Here is a 19,126-nt window from a genome sequence, read left to right on the forward strand (position 1 = left end):
GTGCTGCTTTACAAAACATTAATAAAGTTCACTTTTAGTTTGCAGTACGCTGTAGACACAATGACGTTGTTTAGGTAGTAGTTGTGGCATTGCTTTTTTAGGCACTGCAACTGCCTCATCTTTCCTGGGTCATTTGTGTTGGACTGGAAATCCTATTGGAAATTCCGACAGCAAAATTATGTTTGAACATTGATTTAAGTAACAAAGGCCAATCATTGTATGACGCTGTTTCTCTGTCTTTTTCATTGGCTGGTAAATTGCGGGCCTCTACATTCCACTGCAACGCCTTTTCCTTTGCTTCTAATCTTATCACTTCATAGTCGTGTCGTCTCGGCCACACGGTAACCAGACACCCCACCCAGGAGACAGTCCTTTGTTGTACGTCACCCTAACAGACGCAGCGCTAACCTTTAGCTGACACCTGAGCCACAGCACCTCTCTAGGGTTTCAGGCCAACGTGAGCTGCCCATCTCCACCTGCCTAGTGCCCAGACTGGGGGAGCAGGCACACCTGAGCCAACTGCTCTGGCCCAGGACCGCTCAACCTTGCCAAGATGCAGATCAGGTTCCCTACCAGCACAGAACACGATACTGTCACCGTCTACATCCATCCAGTCTGTCCTGCCGCTGGTCCTCTGCCTCATGCCTTCACCCTAACAACTGGTCCAAGTGTATTACAACAGTGTTTTTAAATGTGAGTCTGGGATCATATTAATGTTCAGTTCTAATTTATGGTTGATAACATGGAGCAGTGTCCTTTCTCTGAAGAAAGCAATGCAGAGAAAAGGATTACAAACTAAATTGCAATTGATTTATAAAAGCAAATTGTAATAAATCCATGAAGAACCTGGCTTAGATTTTACTTAAACTTGGTTTTCATTTGGAAAATATTAATAATGTCTGTTATAGAGCTGAAATGATTATAAAATTAACTGATTAGTCCATTTATCAGAAAATTAATCTGAAAATATTTTGACAATTAATTCATTTTAAGGTAATTTTTTTAAGCGAAAAACGCCAAATATAACCTTGTCCAACCTCTCAATTGTGAGTATTTCCTGCTATTTATTGTCTTACATGATAATAAACTGAATATTTTTTAGCTTTAGATTGTTGGTCTAACAAAAAAAAAGCAATTTGAAGACATCACCATAGCCTTTAGGAAATTGGGATGGACATTTCTACAGTTTTATGACATTTTACAGGCCACATGATTCAAGAAAATAATCTGCGGATCACTTGATAATTCAGTTGCAGATAAGTTTATGATTAAAATAATCATAACCTGCAGTCTTACTCTGTTCATCTGACCTTTACCTTCAATAACTTTGTTTTACAGCTATTAGTTCAGTGTACCCAGGAAAGTTTATTTTTAAGGCTACCAAACTTAACATTTAATAAGGGATTTCAAATCACATTAAACAACACAATGGTTCATTGTTTTGTACCGTGCTTTGCTGCTTATATCTCAAAATAAGCGTCAAAATGAAAGGGTATGAAAACATGTTACATAAGGTTGTATATCAAAAAAAGACCATGGGAAAGAATGAAAACATCATAGACGTCAGCAGAATCACTCCAGTTTTGCTGAACTACAAATAGCAGATTAGTCATCAAATAGCTCCTCCCTCCTCAAAGCAAGCATAATTTCTGTGACAATAACGCCTAAGAACAGACATATGACACAAGTGACAGACAGGCAGACAGACAGGGGCACAAATGGAAAGTGACCCAGGTGGATGGAAACTTCTCCAGGCGTCCTCAGCCGGGGGTTGTGTCTGTTTGCTGACAGAGAGCTTTGACCGTGGGACCGTGAGTCCGCTGACTCACTGTTGTGGTCGGCGTGTGTGACTGTGGAGTATGTGACTGTGTCAGTGTTACTACAGTTTTCTGTGTGTGGGAGAGCAGGCTTCAATTGAAAATAGCTGTCCTTTGTGGCTTGCAATGCAGCCTCCGCAGAGTTTTTATAATAGGTAATAGATAGTAGAGTGTGAAGAGGTCGTAATGTCGAAAATCCTGTTTTTTTTCCCCAAAACCTTTATGTGTTAAATGCTTCCTCGTAAAATAAACACATTTCATTCAGTGACAGAAGCCTGAAGCCTGAGAGGCACTTATCAAGAGAAAGAGCAGGTTGACAGGCTGATTAATTATTTATTCATATATAAAAAGGAGCAAATGAATGGGAAACCATCAAACTGGCAAGTTAATAAATAAATAAATTGGATGTAAATGCCAGCATCAAACTAAGCATGTGAGGTAACTGTAAAGGCTTGCGTCTCACTCTGTGTTTAGTATTGCATTCAACTGCCAACGTGCTATGACCTTCACCATGTGCCCCGTGCTATCATCCGCTGACGCTTGCAGATTTTCCAGGTAATGATAGTTTTGTGACAAACACACACATAATACAGCGTCTGCCGGCAACCCACAGCTATGGTCTCGCCACGCCTCACAACCACAATAGTCCTTTTGTTTTTCTCCAGATTGGATACAGAACACTTTGGAATAAGAGCCTACTGTACCACCAGCTCTTGCCATTATTATAACAACAACCTGCCCTGTCCACAGCCTCTCTGTTTGGATCATTAATGACGTAACCAGCAGGCGTGGGCAAGCCATTTCAACCGTGTCAAAACAAAGGCTCCAAAACACCTCAGCCATTCACAAAGCATCTCCTCCAATTAAAAAAATACCATTCACTTATTTTCTTCATGTCGCGCATTCAAACACCAGTGCCATTGCTTAATCTTTCCATCAATTGTCTACAAAGAGCAGCAATCCGCATATTAGTTCTCCCACAGTGCTTTGCAATATAACAGGAGTCAGATTATTGAATCTCATTTTGAGATTTGGAGATATTAATAAAACAGGGGCCTAAGAGTAGCTCAGATCTTGTTGAACGATAATAAAAACAAGAGCAGGCAGGCAGACAGGGAGGTGAGCTCAATCAGAGGCTGCTCCCCACATTCCCTGCCTTAATCTGCCCACTCCCCCAGCGTTCTCCATCGCTCCCCGTGTGCCAGAAACCAGGATTAGCGGTGTTCTCTGTGCCATTCGAAAGTCAGCCCCTTCGTCTGCTCTTTTAATTGTGCACAGACCCCTTCTTCTCTGGGTGAGTCTGGGAGCGGTGGGCTGGTAACCGCTGCTTGAAAAGGAAGCTTAGGGGAGGACTGCGCTTTGATCAGACTGTCCTGCTTGTTGCTGTGTCAAGCCTGGCTGGAGAGGACGGCTGATCCAAGAGCGCCAACCAGGTTTTGTTAACAAAAGTGCATCACAATGAAAGAGATTACTCCTGATGCAACACGCTAGCACAAGTCCTGGGTGGCGAATGACAGTCACAGTACGTCGGGACAGTTTACACAACACCTTTACACTGACAGTTATTTTTAGGAAATCCTAAGGATGATGACCGTCATCCTAGAATTACAGGACAACTGCAGGGTGACACGCTGGTGTCTTTCACCTTGGCTGGTCTGCACTGCATAGAAAGTGTAATGAGAGTTGGGAGCGAACACAGCAGCTGCCTGGCTCACTGGGGGGGGGGGGGGGGACCACAAAGTGGGTCGGCGGTTGACATGCATGGTTTGAGTGTTCATATGTGCAGGATACTGTTCAAATTACAAGCACATGCAGTTCTTAATATGCAAATCATGCCATCCCAGACACAAGAAGCAGGACGTTTACATTCCATATGGATTGAACATATTTCCCCCGATAAACATGGAGTTCCATAAAAGTGATCAAACGTGACCGAGGTGCTGTGGGGATGAAGGTCGGATGACTGGATGCTTAAAACCAGCAACTGCCGATTTTGCTTGCGAGGAGGCGCTGAATTCAGCCTTCATCGCGCCAGAGCACATCCACACTGAGAAGAGCAAGTGCCATAGAGGAAGAAAAACACCACCACTGGCTGCTTGCGATGAACTATGTTTATATGTAACTGCAGAAACAGTGGGTCAGCCTCCTGGGCTGCACTGTCGCTTGGTTTTATTCTTTCTCCCTTCTTGCGTCGCTTTGGTGATGAGTCAAATCAGACAAGCAGACCAGCAGGTGAGGGAATATATTCGGAAATGGAATTTCCAATGGTTTTAGTGGGCGAGCCAAGCTTTGGCAGACAATCTGTCTGGCTTTTTAAGTCCCAAAACTGGCGTGTTGCAGTGCCAAAGGTGGGGTCCAGGGGTTCGCTTTGAACACACGAGTGCAACTGCTTCCCTGCCCTCTCCTGTCACTGACAGGCAGCGCGTCAAACACCTGCACCTGCTATCAGGACAAATCAATAAAATATTACTGTAGGGAGTGTTTAGGTTAGTCGCTATCGAGTTTAACGTGACCTAAATGTATTCCATGTCAAGGCCATTTTATTTAATGTATGTTTGTATAATACCTCTCAGCAATTTTCCACTGGATTGTTGTGGCTTTTTTTTTTTTTTAGGTTTCCCCGTCTAACCCAGTGCACCTGCAGTGCTGCTGGGACGAGGAGAGCGCGGAGACACAGAGGTGGCAAAGAGGGTCTGTCCGCTACTGCGTCTAAAACTGCCTCACTTCTTTCCCTGCGAGTGCCTCGCATGGACAATTCAATTCATCGCACCCTCCCGTTCAACCCTGCGCATCCCTTCCAAGACCTCGCGCTGCGAAACTTACGCAATGATATAAAAACTGGTGCATCAAGGGTGTTTTTTTTTTTTTTGTATGCTCCGTCCTTGCCTTCTCTACCCATTTCTGCAATTCATCCAGCGTCAATCGCTGTCTGTGCGCGCGGCGCGGGACTCTTCGTCTTGGCGAGCTGCGGCTCCCATTGATAAAAATCCTCGCGCGAGCGACGGGGCTGCATTCAGCGTCATCAAGACATGCATCGCACTTCTGCGGGGCAGAATGCGGTCGGTCGGTCCCGAGCACAAATGCCGCGCGGACACACAGCGAGGGCAACACCGCGAGCAGCTGCAACGTGCGTTTTGGTGAAGAGCGTACCTGCATTTTGTCTGATGTAAACACCTCGGTGTCTACTTCGCAGGCGATGATGGTCACCATCTCCAGTTTCATATTTATCGATGGCATTCCCTTACGTGGTTGGGGAGGGGGGGGGGGGGAGAAAAAAAACAAACCCGAAATGGAGGGAAAGTCTTTCTCTTCCTCTCTGGTTGGTCGCAGAGAGAGGGTCTATCAGCCTGTCGTCCTCCAGAAACTTGAGGTTTGGTCTGGTCGGTTTCACCGGCGGAGAGAGTTGCTGCTGGACACCTCACTGCACTGACGCGCTGCTCAGAGTGATGCTGCAGCAGCCGCACAACCCCCCCCCCCCCTCTCTCTCTCTCTCTCTCTCTCCCTCCCTCCCTCTCCCTCTCTCTCCCTCTCTCCTGCCCCCTCCCCCCTCCTCTCCGGCTCCACATTGACGTCATTGCCATCCTCACGTTCGTCGTGTTTTACGTCCCTACAGTGGTTGACGAGCCATACAGGGGGCACTGCAGAATTCACGGTCCGGTTTATTCCGCTTTTTCTTGCATTTTTGTGTTTTTTTTTTAAAATGTTCACAGAGCTGCTGGGGGGGGGGGCGGTTAGTGTCGCAACCATTTTGAAACTGTATGTACATGGTACATCAAGTAATATCAGCATCAGTGTCACCCTGACTGACCCCTTTATTCCACCAGAGAGCCCGTGATTTACTTTTGATGCCTTTGAATGATGCTCTTATATCCCGACAGCACGATGAACACAACACTACAGGGGAGGCACGCAGTAACAAGTGTATGTCTAGCGATAATATAACTCAGTTCTTATGTACCAGCCCTCCAATAACTCTGATGACAGTGTTACAGTATTTGGGGATGGTGTAAGAGGGGTGTGGAGACAGTTTTCAGGGAATAGTTTAAAGTGACAGGTGGACAAAAAAAATATGAACAACTTGTGCAACGTAGTACAACATTTATTGCAGTTTTAAAAACCACCTCTCTGTCACGTCAAAAGCTGAATTACACGGTCAAATGTATTGGATTACATTAGACTAGTTTAATCCAATACATTTGATTAATCTAGATAAATCTAAGGGGTCATGAGATGATTACTTGGAAATTCTGCTATGTAATGTTATGGTTATTTTCAGACCTTTCTCTAATCTTTGCTTTTTTTCTTTTGAAATACTGTACCCTTTTGGGGTGCTCTGGTGGTCTCGGGGTTACATCCCTGGTTTGCGTCTAGTCGGGTCCTATATTGCATGTCATTCCACATCTCTCTCATCTCATTTCTTGTAATCTCTCTATTTAACTATCAAATATAGGCAAATACCCTGCTAAAATAACACTTAAAAATTACTGTAGAGTTTAATCTCTTTGGGCCTCAAAAAAGTTTTCAAATTACATACTCTAACGAGGGAAAATCTCTCTTTGACAGCTCAAAGACATGAACCTTGGGACAAGGTGTTATTAATATGCAAAAGTAACAGGAACCACTGCATTAGACTGTACAGGTGTTCCTGCTATTGTGTCCATCAACTGGGCACCAGCAGCGTTACAAGCAGCCTGCAAGATTCAGAGCTATAGTTTACTGATAATATACAATCACAGGAGTGATTTTTGAACAGTTGTTTTACCAAATACCATAAAATATTGTTTTGTATAGATCATGAACTCAGATGACCGGCTAACTGAAAGCCACAGCACTGTGCATCAAAAATATGCTGCCTACTGAAGGAGTCTACGGCACTTTTTTTCCTGTCATGGCATAATTGCATAACCGTGCCTGTCAGCTGCATGCTCCGGAGTTAGAGCTGCCTTCAGCTTGAAATGGTCTGTGGCTTCATGGGCTTAAGAAAAACAGACAAACAACATGATTATATGGCAGCCACGCAGATGTTTTCAGTGCCAAAGCTGTTGTCTCCCTGCACGCTGTTAATAGAAAGATTAATAGACACCAAATTTGGGCATTAGAATCTTCGGGGCGGGTGCCTTGTTGATCCTGGCAACACTCAGATATGAGAACTTTGAAAGAACTTCTTAGTGAGCTATCCTGTACTGTTGTGCCGACTTGTTGATTGGAGATTAGCTGTACCGTGGCTCTTGCTCAGTCACAATAAAGCAGCTGATGAAGATGCCTATACCACTGCTTCAACAGATCCTTTTCTCTTAATTCTGATGATACAGTGCAAGTATCCACTGCAGCTGAAGACCAATCATTAAAAAAATTCCCACAGACATTAAACCATTGCTTAATATTCCTAACAAACCATGTCTTCTTTCTGTCAGCCAGATCATCTCTCTCTCTTCGTCTCCCGCCCTCCGTTTCATAATAATAATTGCCAGGCCGGCCGAGACAGCTGAGTCCCCTATAAGCCATTAATATTAAGGCTCTAGGCGGTGAGGGCTATTTATGTCTGCGTGTGTCAGGCATTGTCCACGCTGTGCAGACGGAGAACATGAGAAAGATATGTGAGGATGACTCTGACATTCCTCCACCAGACAGCATCAGTCAGTCACCCAGTCTGGAACAATTCATCTTTAAATGCCAAAAACGCCACATATCAGACACTGCAGCACGTTGGCCTAAGCCTGAACAGGATCGTCAGCTGCTTCATCTGCTGGGAGTGAATCTGTTTCATTCTTTTAAGTCACGGTGGTAAGAGCAGGCGGTACAGAAGATGTCACTTGACAGGTTTAGATATTATTTCAAAATCATCAAGCGATAAAGCAGCATGCCTGTTGCCTTTTCTTTTGAATCCACAAATGTAGTCTTAGCTCGCCAAAAGTTGTTATCATTTTTTTATGCCTTCTTGTAAAATTCTCTTTTCACTTGCCCCTATTTACAAAGGCTTGGGTCCACAGAATAGAGTAGAGATTCACTGTCTTGCTCAAGCTCAGCAGATGCTTTGCTGGTGAGTAAGTGGATTTGGACCAGTGTTCTCAAAGCCATGCTCTCTGTACTTAACCTCACTTTTAGGATCGACATGACCTACTCTAACCCATTCCACTCACATGTCACTGCTTTACTCTACAGCAGCAATTCCCAACCAGGAATACTTGTAGCCTACCCCAAAGGCCCAGCTAACAAGCAAGCAGAGGTTTCAAAATAATTAGCTGAAAGTAATGGACAAATGGTTGACATAGAAGGCCAACAGTTAATGGCTAAATGACTGACATAGCAGAAAATAAATGATAAATGGTTGAAATTGCTAAAAGTAATGGATAAATGGTTAAAAAATACAGCTTTTGCCACTCCAAGTGCTTGTAGTACATTGCACACTGGACCAAACTGACCTACACATGAACAATTATATTTATCCACTATATTGAAGAAAAAATAGCATCATACCATTTAAAATTAAAGTTAAAGTGATATACTGATGGTATCATTATCAACAAGTCAATTGTATGAAAATGTTATTTAATATAACATTGTTAATGAACATCCACTTTATAATCAATTCAATTGAACGTGATGCGTTGTGTTGATGCAGGAAGCCAAGCTCATCTAACATTGGGGGTTAAAAAAAAAAAGGGTTGGGAATCACTGCTGTATAGTCCTTGCCATTGACATACAGTGCACTGGATGTATACTTGAATGTTTTTGGTTATCAAAGCGCTGTGTTGATGCGCTCCTCTGATCCCTTTTGTCACTGCTGATAAGTAGGATGGATCGCTGTGGATGATGAAGCACTTTTCTTCCTCTCTGGCCTCATTCTGCAGCTCTCCTCCTCCTCCTCCTCCTCATTCTCAGTTCTCTTCTCCTCATTCAAAATTCCCTCTGTTAGATCTCACAGTCAGCACACCCTGAAAAAGACTCCATGGAGGAAAATATCAAACTCCTACATATTTTTTTATCCATTTGAAACAAGACTCTGTGACTGAGAAGATTGACTGTTCATTTCTTACAAAATGCACATGATGATGACCTTTCCAATGGTGCCACCTTGTAAGACTTGTTAATAATGACAACATCAGTTTATCACTTCAACATTTATTTTAAATGGGATGATGCCATTTTTCCTTCGATATAATGGATATAGATCATTTCTGGAATAAATGTATACACTTACAACGTGTACTGCACTATACCGTATGTGTATATTTGTGTAAATGACATATCTTACAGTAATAATTTGACATTTTGGGCATTACACTTACTCACTTTCTTGCCAAGAGTTGAGAGATGAGAAGATTGATAACGTTCGCATCTGTACAGTAAATTGCTCTAGCCAGCAGCCAGTTAGCTTGACCTAGCACAAAGACTAGAAACAGTAGCAAACAGCTATCCCGTTTAGCAAAGCAAATAAGTGTATTTCCCAAAATGATGAACTATTCATTAAAGGGTAATCCTGATGCTTCAGCTAGGCACTGTAGCTAATTTTGTAGTGATGCAGTAAAAGCCACTGTGAAGTTGCTTATTCTTATGATTTTACAGTTTGTTGTTGACAACCAGATCTCTAAATGCGTCTTATCATGCAAATAAGATTGTTAGATTAAGGAAATGGAAATCTTTGCTCGGATCTTTTTTTTCCCATTTAATCTGTTTCTTCATGTGCGTGCAAAAATAAATGAATATACATACAGCATAAATTCATAGATAAGGCACAAAGTTAATCGAATAGTACAAGTCTAGTTATTGCAGAGTCTCTAAGGTGCATGATGTACTTTATAAGAGACGAGAAGATGAGGAGGAAGAGAGGCAGCAGAGATGCTCAAAGGGTGAGACGCTGTGTCTCAGACTCACTGACGAGCAAAATTTGTATTCTGAAGTGGAGCTCTGCAGAGGAGCAGGAGGGAGGAAATCAGGGCAGTGGAACATCACGATGAGCTGATATACGCATGCTCATAATACACACATGGATGTTAATGCGCACCCACGCACACAGAACCAAACAACACAACACATAAACACAGTCAAAAATAAAAACTGTATTTGTGCTATATCATCTGTGAATGGAAACTGAACACATTGACACACATTAGTTAACATGTAATCACTGCAAGAATCCACCCAAAATAATAAAAAGAAGAAAATATGACAACAGCTCACAGAAGCACAAGTGATATGAGCTTTGTCCGTAAGTATATGTGTGTGTGTGTGTATGTGTGAGAGTGTATGATGTGACAGAGTAAAAACAAACTCGAGAGCTCGGCTACTGCAGGCAGGTAGATAGGCTGCGGCTGCACTATCCTCATGATCTTCACACACCTGTACGCGGACACACACACACACGCGCGCACACACACACAAAGACATGCTCCATCCCTTCACTGCTAAACTCTTTCTACACCAGACTACCTCACTTGGCCCTGCCAAACCAACCCGTGGTGCCAGCGCCAATGCAGCTGCTATAATCTAGGCCAAGCTATTTATAAAGCCGGCACAGGGAGCCAGGGGGAGACAGAGGGATGGGAGGATAAAAGAGTGTCTTCGGGGCAGACAGACAGATCTCGAGAGTGTAGGTGAGAAAGAGCTGGAGAACAAAGAAGCACATAGATGCAGGATGGAATAAAAGTAGTGAGAGAGTGAGGGAAAATAGAAAGCGACACAGCGACAGAGAGAGACAGAGGTCCTGTCAGGTGCAAAGGACAGCATGAATAACAGAGCCTGAGCAGACACCCCCCATCAACTGTAAAGGACAAACACAAGAAGCCTCCATCAACAATCAATCAAAGCTCGAAACTTGTTTTATCTAGTGGTTTGAGTTCTGCAGAGGAGCTAACGGGAAGAAATGTGAATGCCGCTGCAGCGTTTAGTTGTTTGGATGTGAAAAATTTCAGTGCAGTTTTACATGACTTCTGGCAAACAAGTTTTAATTAATTGTGAGACAACTCCCAGAGGGCATCTCTGACTGTAACTCTTTTCTCCTAACTAACAAAAATGAGCCTGTTATGGGACATTTTTACATGCAACTGTAGAAGTAAAATGTCCTGCTTATTACTACATTGTGGTCATACATGATAGTCCTTCCAAAGTTAGAACAGCTTAGGTTATTTCAGTAGAGAAATTTTGTCTGTTGTCTCACTGGTTATAGCGACAAGTTTAAGGTCTGAACGTTTTTTTCGGACTTTAACCATGGGTTTATTTACTGAATTTCTGATGACTCTGGTAATTAGTTGCCATTTGAATTAAAGCATGGTTAACTATTGTACTTTATCAGGAACATGAAGCTGCTCTGTAAAGATTTCATTGAAAATTTTTTATATAGGTATTCAAAATCGTTTGATTATTTTATTAATGAAAATAATGTCACATAAATATGAGTGTAACAGTAGCAATAGCAAAACTCAGTGTATTAGCAGACATAAGGGGGATTATGTACCATATTAGAGGTGTTTATACACCAACATTCTTTTAATGCATGTGTTTATGCAAATTATATTATTCTATAAAATTTGTAGAAGTTTGCATAAGCACTAAAAAACTTTATGTGGATTGCCAAGATTTTGTTGATACCCTTTAATTTTAAAAAGGGTCAGTTTTGAGCCAATATTGATCAACTGTTGGGGCTGAAACAATAAATCACTTGATCGATTAGTTGATGTACAGAAAAATGACATTTTTTGCTGCCAGCTTCTCACATGTGAGGACTGGTTGCTTTTTACTGTTTTGATATTGTAAATTAAACATCTTTAGGTTTTTGAGAGCCTTTTGGACTAGGACAAAACACATTATTTGAAGAGGTCAACTCAGCGACGGGAAAATAGTGTTGTGCATTTATTTCACTATTTTCTACTCCAGTAGATGATTATTTGATTAATAATAGAAATATTTGCTAGTTTAATCAATATTTGACAGTATTTGAAAATAATTGTTAGCTGCAGCCCTATCCAGTACATCGGATCAATGTATCTGGAGTCTGGAAATCAAGTGACGTTATATATTGTCATGACACGAATCAAAGTTAAAGAAACGTCACCTTAAAAAAAGAATATTAATAATATAAACATGTAAATTAGTAAATAAATAAAACTACCACAGCTGCTTTATGTACACAGTGAAGCTTTTACGGACAGCGTCGCAGAAACTGTCCAAACATTGGAACTGACAGCATAGTATGTTTTTGGTTCACAACCTACATCTGGTGTGCCACCAGCAGCTGTTCAGTGTTTTAACCCAGTCCCGCAGCTTAGGATGAGCTGCCATATAGCTGTGTGAGCGAGACAGAGACAAAGGGTGAGGAGGAGGAAGCACAAAGCGACACGTGCCGATGGTTCCACTGATTGCTTTGCTTTGAAATCAGGTCAAATCTTTCGATGGGTTAGGCGGACTCGCCGACCCGCATGCATTGCTGCTGCTAGAATACCAGACACAACAAATAAGAAGAAAAAAAAGCAGGGAGGGAAGGACCTGAGGTGTTCTCAGAGCTTCGAAGACAACACAGTGCTCTGAGAAGTAGTTGCCCTTTTCTGAGGCAGGCAAACAAAGAGGGAGAAAGAAATTCAAACTTCACCAGAGGATAGGAAGAGTTCTCTATTCTTTCACTCCAGACAGATCTAATCTAAAGCCATAGGATCCTCAGGAGAACCGTGATGAGCACAGGTGGTGAAATGGTGCGATGAGACAGCAAACTTTAAAGTATGTGGCTGGCCTATTAGCAAAATAAATGGAAGGAAGGAAAGGAAGGAAAAAGGGTTATGCTAAAGCTTCCAGATTTGAATCAGACAACCCACCAGCCACAATATCCACAGATGTTCAAACTGTACAAATCACAGGTACAGACTGCCACGCTGGTGCCATTAACTTGTGTATATACCGTCAGAAAGCAACATGATGGAGACGGTGAGAGGCAGAGAAAGTGAGATGCAGACAGAGACTGTCTGATCAATGATGAGGAGGAAAACACCTCATGGCAGAAATGAAAAAATGAAATATCTAAAGGAAAACAGGAATAAACAAGAAGCAAAGTAAACCACTTGAATTGGGGAGAGTCACATACATGATACATGAATGTTTTTCCCTTTTTCAGGGAAAGTAACAACAGGGAAAAACAAGCACCGAGATAAAAATCAACAACAACAGACAGTCAATAGTCCTCTTCTGTAAATGACAACTGGCAGAAATTGATTTGAATGCTGGTCTCCACACCTCTCTCCTAATAAATAACTCCAAGAAGCAGCCTCACAGGGGAGCAAGTTTTGCAGACTCGATTGCCACACTACATTAAGACGTCAACAAAGTTCTGTAAGTAAACAGAAAGTCAGAAGAAAAAAGGGAAGGATTTGAGCCAAACTAGAGGTAGTATATTGAAGTACAATGTCTCTATTCCCATGTAACTACTTTCAGATGTACAACACAGTCCAAGTTTTTCATTTTAAAAATATATCTTAAATGTCCAGCTAGAATATGGACAAACAAATGAAAAGATCCAAAAATAGACTTCCTGTTTATTTCAGCTCTTTAATTATACACATTCAAAAATTGAATCAACCATCTGCAAAACATTATCTATTTCATGGACTGTGTGACTGCAGTTATGCCTCAATTCATAAGAGTAAGTTTTTTCTTGGCATCAGTTAAATAACAGATCATTTGCTGTTGTTGTATTGTGAACTGCCATTCTTGAAAGTGACCACAGAAAAATTTTTCTTTTAAAATGAACCAGAAAATAATCTTGATTTAAATAGAATCACAGGAGCACGACAAAGAAAAGATAACACAGCAGCTTACATAGCATTTAAATTCTTATATTTTCATAAACGGCTTCTCTGTGGTAGGCAAGGCTGAGGCTGTAGAAAATGGACTGTTGTTTTTATTACAGCAGTGGTACACAAAAAACAATCATCATCACACATCAAAGGGCAAAAATGTATTCCCCTAAAGCTTAAAAGCCGGAGGAGCAGGTAATATAAAGTGGTAAAATAAAAAAAGAATGAAATGAAAGTAATTAATCATGATGAAAATATGTCAGTGTTTATCTTTACATAGATGTGGATGTGTCTGACATGTAGAAATACAGTAAAACAACAAAAAATGGTGCAACTTCATTTGTTTAGCAGTGGGATGTTATCACATTAATGTATTTAAGAAATATTTTGTTCAGATATTTGTGAGGATTAAAGTAGGCTGATGCCAAGTTTCTGTGTATTGTATCCAATCTATCCAAACAAGTACATATATAGTGATGTGATGGCTGTGCTATATTGCCCCCTTTGGCTGAATGACCCCTTTACTGTGGTGCAGACTGAAAGACTGCTATTACAGGTAGGCATTACCCTTCAGCAGCAAAAGAGCGAGGACTCAGGTCTTTTTGTAGTTGTCATCAACATACGTGCATTGGCTACACACTGCGTGCTTGTTCTAACTGCATGTTTATGAAATTCACAAATAGATAAGACCGAAAATACCTAGACACTGAAAAGGGGGCGGAGCCCCATATTTTCTGTCAGCTTAGAGGCTGAACGTGGACGTCAAGCCAAAGCGTCCCCTCCCATGACACCTACCAGGAAAACTGTATGCCTTTCAGACAATCTCTGAACATCTCTCTGTCAACCCGCTCTAGGGTGCAGTTGGCCCAATAGACCTGGGTTCACTTGAGGTCCTCATGTGGTTAAAAGCTTCAATGTGATTAGGCTCCACCCTCAACTGGCTCGGCTAGATACTTGGTCATTTCACGGTTGGTGTTTCCAGCTCATTGTGTTTGTAACCAGAAAAACGTAAGTCACAAGAAACAAGGCTTTGATCTACATACCCTTTACTACATGCACTCTCAAGGACCACTGTAGTGCAAAGATTTCTTGTCTGTCATTTCACTAGCACCACATCTCTTGGTCGAGGTATTGCCACGTTCCATTTGGCACGCACAATGTAATGATTTCCGTTGTGAATTGCAGCAAAGTACAGGGTTATTTCCAGATTCTCATCTCCCTTAGTTGCTTGCAAACTGCACCACCAAAATGTGGAAACGCTTCACGAATTTGCGTGTCATCCTTTCGCAGGGGCCATGCTAATCTTCTCTGTATCGTATCCAATTTATTATATGTACTGCCTAAGCAAGTACGTTTCAACCACTACGATGGCTGTGCTATATTGCCCCCTTTGGCTGAATGACCCCTTTACTGCGGTGCAGACTGAAAGACTGCTATTACAGGTAGGCATTACCCTTCAGCAGCAAAAGAGCGAGGACTCAGGTCTTTTTGTAGTTGTCATCAACATACGTGCATTGGCTACACACTGCGTGCTTGTTCTAACTGCATGTTTATGAAATTCACAAATAGATAAGACCGAAAATACCTAGACACTGAAAAGGGGGCGGAGCCCCATATTTTCTGTCAGCTTAGAGGCTGAACGTGGACGTCAAGCCAAAGCGTCCCCTCCCATGACACCTACCAGGAAAACTGTATGCCTTTCAGACAATCTCTGAACATCTCTCTGTCAACCCGCTCTAGGGTGCAGTTGGCCCAATAGACCTGGGTTCACTTGAGGTCCTCATGTGGTTAATAGCTTCAATGTGATTAGGCTCCACCATCAACTGGCTCGGCTAGATACTTGGTCATTTCACGGTTGGTGTTTCCAGCTCATTGTGTTTGTAACCAGAAAAACGTAAGTCACAAGAAACAAGGCTTTGATCTACATACCCTTTACTACATGCACTCTCAAGGACCACTGTAGTGCAAAGATTTCTTGTCTGTCATTTCACTAGCACCACATCTCTTGGTCGAGGTATTGCCACGTTCCATTTGGCACGCACAATGTAATGATTTCCGTTGTGAATTGCAGCAAAGTACAGGGTTATTTCCAGATTCTCATCTCCCTTAGTTGCTTGCAAACTGCACCACCAAAATGTGGAAACGCTTCACGAATTTGCGTGTCATCCTTTCGCAGGGGCCATGCTAATCTTCTCTGTATCGTATCCAATTTATTATATGTACTGCCTAAGCAAGTACGTTTCAACCACTGCGATGGCTGTGCTATATTGCCCCCTTTGGCTGAATGACCCCTTTACTGCGGTGCAGACTGAAAGACTGCTATTACAGGTAGGCATTACCTTCAGCAGCAAAAGAGCGAGGACTCAGGTCTTTTGTAGTTGTCATCAACATACATGCAATGGTTACACACTGCGTGCTTGTTCTAACTGCATGTTTATGAAATTCACAAATAGATAAGACCGAAAATACCTAGACACTGAAAAGGGGGCGGAGCCCCATATTTTCTGTCAGCTTAGAGGCTGAACGTGGACGTCAAGCCAAAGCGTCCCCTCCCATGACACCTACCAGGAAAACTGTATGCCTTTCAGACAATCTCTGAACATCTCTCTGTCAACCCGCTCTAGGGTGCAGTTGGCCCAATAGACCTGGGTTCACTTGAGGTCCTCATGTGGTTAATAGCTTCAATGTGATTAGGCTCCACCATCAACTGGCTCGGCTAGATACTTGGTCATTTCACGGTTGGTGTTTCCAACTCATTGTGTGTGTAACCAGAAAAACGTAAGTCACAAGAAACAAGGCTTTGATCTACATACCCTTTACTACATGCACTCTCAAGGACCACTGTAGTGCAAAGATTTCTTGTCTGTCATTTCACTAGCACCACATCTCTTGGTCGAGGTATTGCCACGTTCCATTTGGCACGCACAATGTAATGATTTCCGTTGTGAATTGCAGCAAAGTACAGGGTTATTTCCAGATTCTCATCTCCCTTAGTTGCTTGCAAACTGCACCACCAAAATGTGGAAACGCTTCACGAATTTGCGTGTCATCCTTTCGCAGGGGCCATGCTAATCTTCTCTGTATCGTATCCAATTTATTATATGTACTGCCTAAGCAAGTACGTTTCAACCACTGCGATGGCTGTGCTATATTGCCCCCTTTGGCTGAATGACCCCTTTACTGCGGTGCAGACTGAAAGACTGCTATTACAGGTAGGCATTACCCTTCAGCAGCAAAAGAGCGAGGACTCAGGTCTTTTTGTAGTTGTCATCAACATACGTGCATTGGCTACACACTGCGTGCTTGTTCTAACTGCATGTTTATGAAATTCACAAATAGATAAGACCGAAAATACCTAGACACTGAAAAGGGGGCGGAGCCCCATATTTTCTGTCAGCTTAGAGGCTGAACGTGGACGTCAAGCCAAAGCGTCCCCTCCCATGACACCTACCAGGAAAACTGTATGCCTTTCAGACAATCTCTGAACATCTCTCTGTCAACCCGCTCTAGGGTGCAGTTGGCCCAATAGACCTGGGTTCACTTGAGGTCCTCATGTGGTTAATAGCTTCAATGTGATTAGGCTCCACCATCAACTGGCTCGGCTAGATACTTGGTCATTTCACGGTTGGTGTTTCCAACTCATTGTGTTTGTAACCAGAAAAACGTAAGTCACAAGAAACAAGGCTTTGATCTACATACCCTTTACTACATGCACTCTCAAGGACCACTGTAGTGCAAAGATTTCTTGTCTGTCATTTCACTAGCACCACATCTCTTGGTCGAGGTATTGCCACGTTCCATATGGCACGCACAATGTAATGATTTCCGTTGTGAATTGCAGCAAAGTACACGGTTATTTCCAGAATCTCATCCCCTTAGTTGCTTGCAAACTGCACCACCAAAATGTGGAAACGCTTCACGAATTTGCGTGTCATCCTTTCGCAGGGGCCATGCTAATCTTCTCTGTATCGTATCCAATTTATTATATGTACTGCCTAAGCAAGTACGTTTCAACCACTGCGATGGCTGTGCTATATTGCCCCCTTTGGCTGAATGACCCCTTTACTGCGGTGCAGACTGAAAGACTGCTATTACAGGTAGGCATTACCCTTCAGCAGCAAAAGAGCGAGGGCTCAGGTCTTTTTGTATTTGTAATCAACATACATGCAATGGTTACACACTGCGTGCTTGTTCTGTCTGCATGATTATGAAATTCACAAATAGATAAGACCGAAAATACCTAGACACTGAAAAGGGGGCGGAGCCCCATATTTTCTGTCAGCTTAGAGGCTGAACGTGGACGTCAAGCCAAAGCGTCCCCTCCCATGACACCTACCAGGAAAACTGTATGCCTTTCAGACAATCTCTGAACATCTCTCTGTCAACCCGCTCTAGGGTGCAGTTGGCCCAATAGACCTGGGTTCACTTGAGGTCCTCATGGGGTTAATAGCTTCAATGTGATTAGGCTCCACCCTCAACTGGCTCGGCTAGATACTTGGTCATTTCACGGTTGGTGTTTCCAACTCATTGTGTTTGTAACCAGAAAAATGTAAGTCACAAGAAACAAGGTTATAAGTCTGTATTGTTTACCATGCTCTTGGTACACACAGTATTTTGTTTAAGTGTCTCACAGTGCTGCTGATTCAACTGGCATGTGCCATTTTGAGTGGCGATTTTAAATTGAGTGGAAACCATGCCCAACTGAGACAAAGGTCAGGTTTGTGAGAACAGGCTGGTTAAATCTGTCCTGCCCTAGAGTAACAGGTGCAACAAAGCTAACAGAAGAGTGAGAGATGCATCAATCATGAACAGCCTTAACACAGTCACAAAGAACAGAAAAAAAAAAGACTAAGTAGCCAAAAAATTTACATCACTTCTGTGGGTTAACAATGGCTACAAGGGCCTTTTCTGTCTCCATACCCTCTCCCTGTTTTACTTATTTCTGCTCAGGCGCATAGACCTTTTATTATGCATTCAACCCGCAACCCGTTATAAATGCTCAAAAATGTAAACATAGTGTAAACATAGATATAGTTGTTTGAATAAATACAGATATTTTGCTATAGTAGCACACACAGTATTAATACCACAGTATTAGCTTGTTATATTTGTAGAAGCTCAGATTTTACTGAAAAATCTAGTAGCTGACTTCAACTTGAGATAGTCATCAAAAAGGAAGAAGCAATGTCGTTTAACAGAGAAGTGGAAAACTGCCATTACAAAAGAAAACACTGTCATTTTGTCAAATGTGCAAAATATGTTCCCACCCTGAGTGCCACAACAGCTCAATTTAGCCAAACTGTGCTTTTTCCATTGCTGTCTGCTTGTCTTACGGTGCTTTCTGCTTTTTTCTGCTTGTTAAATAAAGGCAAAACAAGGACAACAGGTCGGTGAGACAACCCCGTTCAATGTACCAGAATAATATCCAGGCCACAGCAGGAGCAGGAGGCCAACGGCACTCACTCACTCACTCACTCCACACTGCATCATGTCTGACCTTCAGCCTGCTAAGCACCCGCTCCCTCACGT

The 19,126-nt window shown here is 42.4% G+C and overlaps 1 protein-coding gene and 4 non-coding genes across 7 annotated transcripts in view; all 5 read right to left on the reverse strand.

The window, feature by feature from the left end:
- The window catches only part of rcan3 (regulator of calcineurin 3), a 42,661-nt gene that overhangs the window by 16,269 nt on the left and 7,266 nt on the right, over window positions 1-19,126 (reverse strand). Inside the window, exon 1 of one of the 3 annotated variants that reach the window (XM_040137543.1) lies at window positions 4,968-5,054. The exons of the other annotated variants lie outside the window; for them this stretch is intronic. Within the exon in view, the coding sequence (XP_039993477.1) occupies window positions 4,968-5,054 (87 nt within the window). Of the gene's footprint in view, window positions 1-4,967; window positions 5,055-19,126 lie in introns of those variants that run through there. 3 annotated transcript variants of the gene reach the window in all.
- LOC120795978 lies at window positions 14,843-14,949 on the reverse strand. Its single transcript, XR_005708309.1, has one exon. It is a non-coding gene; the product is annotated as a U6 spliceosomal RNA (small nuclear RNA).
- LOC120795980 lies at window positions 15,729-15,835 on the reverse strand. The gene has a single exon (XR_005708310.1). It is a non-coding gene; the product is annotated as a U6 spliceosomal RNA (small nuclear RNA).
- On the reverse strand, window positions 16,613-16,719 carry LOC120795981. Its single transcript, XR_005708311.1, has one exon. It is a non-coding gene; the product is annotated as a U6 spliceosomal RNA (small nuclear RNA).
- LOC120795982 lies at window positions 17,498-17,604 on the reverse strand. The gene has a single exon (XR_005708312.1). It is a non-coding gene; the product is annotated as a U6 spliceosomal RNA (small nuclear RNA).

This window comes from Xiphias gladius, chromosome 10 (assembly GCF_016859285.1).
Source record: "Xiphias gladius isolate SHS-SW01 ecotype Sanya breed wild chromosome 10, ASM1685928v1, whole genome shotgun sequence".
Classification (NCBI taxonomy): Eukaryota; Metazoa; Chordata; class Actinopteri; order Istiophoriformes; family Xiphiidae; genus Xiphias; species Xiphias gladius.